This window comes from Drosophila suzukii, chromosome 3 (assembly GCF_043229965.1).
Source record: "Drosophila suzukii chromosome 3, CBGP_Dsuzu_IsoJpt1.0, whole genome shotgun sequence".
In the NCBI taxonomy this organism is placed as follows: Eukaryota; Metazoa; Arthropoda; class Insecta; order Diptera; family Drosophilidae; genus Drosophila; species Drosophila suzukii.
Genome location: NC_092082.1, coordinates 83,270,485 through 83,278,164, shown reverse-complemented (window position 1 = coordinate 83,278,164; position 7,680 = coordinate 83,270,485). Strand labels below are relative to the sequence as shown.

At 40.3% G+C, this 7,680-nt stretch overlaps 1 protein-coding gene across 1 annotated transcript; it reads right to left on the bottom strand.

The window, feature by feature from the left end:
- Positions 1–6,264: 6,264 nt before the first annotated feature.
- On the bottom strand, positions 6,265–7,537 carry LOC108007011 (chymotrypsin-like protease CTRL-1). Its single transcript, XM_017070616.4, has 4 exons — positions 7,166–7,537; positions 7,063–7,108; positions 6,821–6,996; positions 6,265–6,755 (listed from the first exon to the last, which is right to left on the bottom strand). The coding sequence occupies exons 1-4, from the start codon at positions 7,377–7,379 to the stop codon at positions 6,349–6,351; spliced, it is 843 nt and encodes a 280-aa protein (XP_016926105.4). The 5' UTR covers positions 7,380–7,537; the 3' UTR covers positions 6,265–6,348.
- Positions 7,538–7,680: the final 143 nt, after the last annotated feature.

Genomic DNA, 7,680 nt, shown 5'->3' with positions numbered 1-7,680 from the left:
CAATGTTTATGAGGTAAAATAAAAGTATACCTCCTTATACATATAACTATCTCTCTTGGTAAAATCATGTTGAATAATTCCTGGGATAATTTCAGATACCCTCACGCTTGAGCCGTAAAACCCGCTTCTCCTGTAATCTATTTCATCGAACCCCTTACACTAACTCTATTTCAAGGCACACAAATGATTTTATTAGCCTCACTTCCTGTCTGATCAAGGCGCCAAATAATATTTCAAATATTGACCACAAAAAAACCCCAAGAAGTGATTAAACAAAATAAAAACGTACAAATAAAATAAACAAAGGAGGAACCACTGTCATTGCTACCGATCGATCGTCTTGGGTAATCCAATCCAGAACTCAGCCGAGATCGCTGAGCAATGGATTGAAGATAAGAGAGGTTCCCAAAACCCGAAACCAAAACTGATTCAGCTCTCCATTCAGGCGAAATTGTCAACGATATAAACGATCGCATGTGTGCAGAGGTAAATATTCAAGTAGGACGACGATTACCGAACAAAAAAAAAAGGGACAACAAAAGGAATTTATGACTTGTGTCACTTTCAGCGCCATCAACCCGTAACTCAGACGCCGCCGGACGACAACTACCCACGAGAATTCCACGTATGCGCGCCTGAAAATTAAGATACAAACATGCCCAAGGAGCCTCTGCCAGGAAGATCGCATCTAGCCGAAGATCGCTCAAGCGTTCCTCGCCGGGTCCTCAGACCTCCTTTCCATTTTCAGTTCCAGTTCCCATCCCTGCAAAGTCCTCCACTTCCACCATTATCCGCCTGTCGTCAGCCTGGAAGATAAGTGCGTGGCGATAAGCCAGACGGACGACAAACGACATCAATGCGTTGGGTTGCGCCTCTGCCTCTGCATCTGACTTTGGAACTGCACTGGGAAAAATATTTGTTACGGTGTATGAATGCAATTTTAAATAAAAGTTTTACCTAGTACAAACTGTCAATAGGATATGCATATCTTAAGTAATACATATTATGTTAAGCGATACGGGTATTTCAATTACGGATAATATATTATTATCAGAGAAGAATTTGTATATCGTATTTAATTTATTTTATAGGGATTATAATATTCTAGGCTGAAAAGTAAAAAGAAATCTTGGTATTTTTGCAAGTTAGTATTGTTTGAAAAACTAGAACTATTCAAGGAGCCTATGGTTTTAGCTGTCAGGGGCATCGAAAATATATAATTAAGCTCAATGAAGATCTTAACGTAATATTTTTCCCCGTGTCGATTTCACAATGATCTCCAGACCTGGTCTGAACTCGAGCTTAGGATCGGAGTCTCTGCCACGGGAGCCAGTGGCGGAGCAGCTGGCCAAGCAGGGGCGGGTCTCCCCCTTCTGCTGGCCATTCAAGGAGTTTGCACAATTGAGCACTTGAACGTCCGTCCACGACAAGGGGCGTTGTTTGTAAAAGGGATTCCTGGTAGAGAGAGAAAAATGTGTGGGTTGGTCAAGGTAAACACAGCAGTTAAGAGGTTGCGATAATTCAGACAGGTGCCACTTGTTAGGAAACAAAGGTACAGATAGATCTTAAAAAGTTAGAGATCGAAATAAAAAATTAGAACTAAGATTGTAATCATAAGAGAAGATAATAACAAGTGTTCCCATTTAGTATTCTAAGGAAAAGTAAGATTAACCAATCCAAAACCAAAACGATCCCCCTTAAGCGCCAACCATGATTGTCATGCCATTCTATCATCAGGCCATTTAACGCGATAAGAAAATATGTTAAAGGATTCCTAATTACTTTCAAGTGGCCGAGGCAACCAAGCCCAGACACTTAGCCAACGAGCATTGGAGCATTGTCGGGACATACACTTATGTAAAATCGTTTAAGGAGTTTGCTGGCCCAGAGAGATGGCAACCATTATAGACTGGCACTTTAATGAGGTAGATCCAGACACTCCAGTAATCGGGGGATAAGAAGCAAGGTAACTTATCGAGAAAACAATTACCATTTACAGGCTAATTGCGATGCTTATCCATGTGCAGCAGCTGGAAGAGATAATGAATAGGGCATGCGATACGCATCCCCCAATCAATATAAGCCTCAAATTGTCATCGAGAGTTTACATACCGTTTCCACACACCGAATCCCCTTCGGCCTTCGAATTCCCCAATCGAAATCAACAATTTATTCATTTAATTCCAGGCATTCGCTGCTCATTTGCCACGATTATTTGCATAAACAGGCCCCCAGACTAACCATTTTGATAAATATTCAATTAGGCATAGACCGAGTGCAATGCGAAATGTGGAAATATAATTTTTTATAATTTTCCACTAAACTGCATTTTGCATTTTGCGCATTACACATTACACGAATGCAGCAGAGATTGAAATTACAAATTAATCGACTGGGATTTGCAATGCAAAAATGGTTGAAATTGTAATCCGAACAGTGGTTTTGTTCCACAATCCTCGGATCCTTATTTCAATAGGGAATTTTTGGCGCCACCTGGCCTATAGGTTTACAAAGGCCCCGACTTTTCACGAAAGACGCTAATTATGTTTCAGCTTTGTATGCTTTGTTGGCACTTCCCGTCGTTAATTCAGCTGAATCTGAACGTTTTATTGGCCATCGAAATGCAATTAAAGGCCATAAAAGGAGTCTCAACGAAAATTATGTATGTGGCCAACACATGCCACTCGGTTCGGTTGGTTGTTGAATCTTAAGGGCGGCGCCAAGTTCTTTGATTTCTGACACCTTTTCCCTCTTTTGTTGCTAGGAATTCACTGCCCTCTGCTCTGAAGTGTGAACATTCGGTGTGAACTTGTAAAAAAAACATTTTTTAACAATGTGATCTCAAGCTGGGAATGTCTTGGCTTGGTTTATGCGAAGAAAGAGCGATCTTCTGATTGCGTGTGTTGATTGAAATGTTAGTTAATATGATTAGTTAGCTAATAATATGCTATATAGAATTTCAGGATTGGAGAAGCAGCTTTATGAACTGAGTTTTCGAACATCTGCTCTTTCCAAAAACATTATGCTCTTTGCCTATTGATTTACAAGTGCATTCACTTCGCCTCAAGTTTCAATTTCCATTTTTATAACCCAACAATCATAACTCAATGCAACGGAATAATATTGCTGCACATATCTGCTCCGATATACGATTTAACGATTCAAGTTCATGAGCAATTTTAACGAGTCTTCTGTCTAATCAAGTAACATGACCAAAAAATGGAGGGAGAAATTTCGGTGGGGAAATGCTTCGAACAAAAGAAAAACACAGAAACATTTCTTATGCATGTAAGTACTCCAGGCGATTACAATTTTTATGTGCACTTCAGTCAATGCTTTACGAGTCCCCGGTCACTGCTTTTGCATACAAATACGTTTCTAAATATCAAGATATATCTTCGTGTATATGTAGCGCTTTGTAGAGGAGAACATTTTTAATGACACTTGTCGAGGAATGCGTTTCACTCAAATCAAAAACACAATTTGTGCATTTTTCTCTAAATGATTTCGTTGCCGGGTCATATCTTTATTGGATAATGTATTTATATATTTGGTATATGTGGTTATACAATTTTAATTTCTTTTCATAAGAAAACTGCCCATAAAAGTCGAGTGAGGGGGCCATAAAATGGAAAGATCAGACCCGGTGACTTGTTGTGGCCAAAAGGTGTGAATTTCCTGTGCATTTCACCCGGCTCAAGGAGCAAAGTAAAACGAAAAGTGTAATAAAAAGTTCCTAAAATTAAATGTTTCGTTTCAACCATATCCATGGGACTTTATGAGTTGGCTACTTGATTTGTATCATCAGACGTTTTTTATGGGAGTTTTTTCCTAAAAGGAAATCTCTTTTCCTTTCTCCTTTTTTTTTTTCATATGCTCCTCGAGTGATGCCAAAATATTAGTTGCTGCCTCTTGAGCAATTTCACGAAACGAATTGTAATCATTGAATTGTATCTAAACAGACGCAAGACGAAGGATCTTTGGCTGCGGTTACTTCAAAGCCCTCATAGAGATCCAGAGATCGCAGTGTTTCTGCCTCCCGGCATGTGGCAAACAGATGAGAACCTCAAGATGAACCTCCAGTTGAACCTGCCGAACCTAATGAAGCCATTAGCAGCGCCTTATCGGAGTGGTTTCAAGGATCCTTGAAACGAAACGAAACGAGACGAGGCACAAAAGGTCCGTCTAAGTATTGTCTTTGTCTTTGCCTGAATTCGCCCTTTGTTGCGGGGCAACTAATACGCCTAAATTAGATCGAGATCGGAATCGAGGTGAGCTGAGGTGCTCGGGGTGCCTGTGTGGCAGCTGTTGTTCAGGATACTCCTCCTCCGACTCGCCAGTAGGTGTATCCTGACTCTTGTGGCCACTGGCCAGCCATTAACTTCACTTTCGATGAATTCATTTTACTTTTGGCAACACAAATCATGCTGAATAGCACCTGATGCAAGGGTCTCATTAGGCAATTATCGTTTCAAAGATGCCAAATTCAGTCGGCTTGAATTATTCGGACTAAAGGATAATGTCAGAAGAATTGTGTGATTTATTTTTATACTCGACAGGAAACTCCTTATTTTCTTTAAGAGCTTTATTTGAGCTGGAAACCTAAACTTGAAATATTTAATTTACTCTTTTTTAACATATTCTATTTAATAAATATTATTTTTATAATTTTTAAAATTTTCTTAAGTTGATTTAATTTTTTTTGTTGATAATTTAGTTTAATAACTTTCTTTTTCAAAAACATGTAGTTATAATTCAGCTTCCATGCTGGTCTAACCGCAGATATAAATGACATGGAAAATATTCGCCGCTCTACCAATATTGTGGCACTTAAGCGCAAATGCTGCCACCCACCGTTTACCCCCTCCAGCACCAAATCCTTCGGCACCACCCCTTGCTGCACCACCCACTTGCCACCAATGTCGCAACACTTTCCAGACAATTGCAATAGCGAGTGCAACAAGCGTCGCAAAAGTTGCAGCCTCCCGCGCTACTCCCGCATGTTTTATTACTTCCGCGCACTTTCGCTTCAGCAGAATGTGGTATACAGTATGTGTGTGGGAAAGTTCTCAGTGCGTTTAGCAGTTGGTTAGCGGAGTACCAGGGGATTCGGTAGTACGCGGAGTACGGGGAGTACCAGCAGAGGGGTCTACCCATAGGAATAGGAAGTAAGCTTCCTTCATCCTCTGTTGTCTCTGCCGTTGTTGCCACATTTTGGCGGTGGCTGCGAATGGTTTCCTGTTGGAGATGCGTTGCCACATGTGTATAAATGCACTGCGAGAAATCAGGAGCAAAGGACATGAAAGCAAGAACTACATTCGCTTTAAATTTTCTTGTACCACATTCTTTATGAATTTATTGGAGTTCAGATGAGTTTGTTGTTGAAAGAAGAAATAAAGGAAAAAAGCTAATTTAATTAACGAAGTTTTAATAATAATTTTAGTCATGCTAGACATGATATATTTCTCTCTGTGTATGAGGACACATGTGGCATAGCAAAAAAAGAAGTTAAGCCTGAAGATGCAGAATCCTTGCCAGGATACACCGCCCAGACACTGGCAACTGTTCACTTTCGCTGTTCCCCAAGTTCCCCTGCCATTTCCACCATCCCTGCCGCTTTTTTCATATTTTTCCTTTTTGTCATTAAAGTTTTACCGCGGCATCTGTCACAGCTTTAAAGCCTGCTAAATTTTAATTGCCCTTGCAAATTTACGGGAAGCATCAGCGGAAACAGTAGCAGTACTTTTACAAAAAACTGGAGCAAATGTAGATATAACTCCTTTTTTAACTCCCTTTTCTTTCCTCCTTTTTTTCCGTTTATTGCTGGCGTCTCTTTTTTATAGCCCAGTTGCAGGCTTGTGGCCTCATTTTGGCCACAGCTCCTCCGCCGTATATCAAGAATTAATTAGCGTAATGCATTCACTCCGGGACATTCAAAGGGGAGGATTCTTTTATATGGCCCACTGATCGTGAAAAGTGTTTACTGCCAACTCGAGTTTTTCCGCACTTTTCTTTAGCTAAAAAAGGAAGCTTTGCATTAAATATGCAGGACAAGCATTTGCATGATGACAATGCCAGGGTTGCCAGCGATTTGCGTTTTTAAAATGCTCAGGGGAAGTTTAAATTGCAGAAATATTCGAAAACAAAGTTGTGGAGAGCCAAAACTAGATACAAGAAAAGTTCTATAAAGATAAGCAATTGCTACAAAAATGTATTGTAGACTAATACTTTTGAAGCGGTCGTTGAAACTGGAATTATACTAAAAGTTCCAGTCCCAGAAATACGTATATATTAAATCTTTTCTTTATATCAGTAAGAACATTATACTCGTATTGGAATTGTTTCAGGTTAGCTTTGGTGGTAGTTATACACCGCAAGGATCCAGTCGACATAGCTGAGCACATCCGTAAAAGCACTGGCCTTTGAACACTGGGTGTTCGTAAAGCTGGCGATTCCAATTTGGATGAAGCGCTGAAAATTTTGGAAAGGAACCATTGCTCCCACTGGACCACCGGAATCACCGTTGCATAGATTGCTATCCCAATTTCCGGCGCAAAACATAGTACTCGTGAGAGTTCGATAGATGAAACGCTGGCAGATCTCCGTTTGTTGGCGGGATAAGTCGACAGTCATGAGCTTGCCGCTATCACCATCAGATTCGGTTTTACCCCATCCAGTACCAGTGACCGGATCTATGGAGTTGATGTAGTTCCTCCACCTAGTGTCCCATACAATGCAGATGGGTCTGATGTTATCTGTGCAGAAGGAAGTTATATTATTTTATAACAAAAGATTTAGATTTAGTCTTAGTGAGGACAACCTGTGTACTCCACTCTCCTGACCAGTCGCAGAATGGCTATATCGTTGGCCATCGTGTCCGGATCATAAAGACGATGCCGGAAGCCCCTCTCCACTCTAGCCTCCGTTCGAAAAGTGCAGTAACTTCCATGGCACTTTTCGTATTCTTCTCTATCATACTCTCCCAACCGAGCAATTCTACAATAAATGAGAGTCAGATATTGTTATTACAAATGCTTTTAAAAATAATTTGTTATGACTTACAGCTGGATATTGGGTAGAAAGCAATGAGCTGCAGTCAGCACCAGACCTGTATATAAGTAAAAAAGTTACAAGCTGAATGAGAAATAGGTCTTAATTTACTAACGGTGAGTAATTAGGGATCCGCCGCAAATGAATCTCCCTGTCGTCGAATGTAGGAAGGCCATCCAAGGACTCGATGTCAATCCAGCGATCGTTCCATTCTTGATCCGTGCCCCAAAGGGATTTGGAGCTCGAATCCCACACGCCATATCGATGAACTGAGCGGATCCCAGTAGAGGAAGAAGTAGGCACGTAAACCCAACCACCACGGTATTCATTTTGCGACTGGTGCCTTTACTGTAGGGTCTTGGGTTTAACAGCCGCAATGAGACGGGCTTATCAGCCTCTTTATTATGAGGAACTTATTTATTCGCGAGAAAGTGCATTCATTTTTCTGACTTATCAGGAATTAATTATATTTAATTCATTCTGACTTATCGGTTATTCATTAAGACAATAAATACATATAAAGGAATTCGTAGAAATTCTTTTAAAGAGGGCAGCTTAATGTAATGGATTTTAATGAAATGGCATTATATACAAATATTTTAGGCGTTAGCAATCTGTAGAGAATCGAAA

Excerpts from the sequence above, each read along its gene's own strand:
- LOC108007011 (XM_017070616.4), bottom strand. The coding sequence starts at position 7,379 with ATGAATACCGTGGTGGTTGGGTTTACGTGCCTACTTCTTCCTCTACTG. Across the intron at positions 7,109-7,165 it reads CGGATCCCTAATTACTCACC|GTCTGGTGCTGACTGCAGCT; the intron begins GTTAGTAAATTA and ends ACTTATATACAG. Across the intron at positions 6,756-6,820 it reads CAGGAGAGTGGAGTACACAG|ATAACATCAGACCCATCTGC; the intron begins GTTGTCCTCACT and ends CCTTCTGCACAG.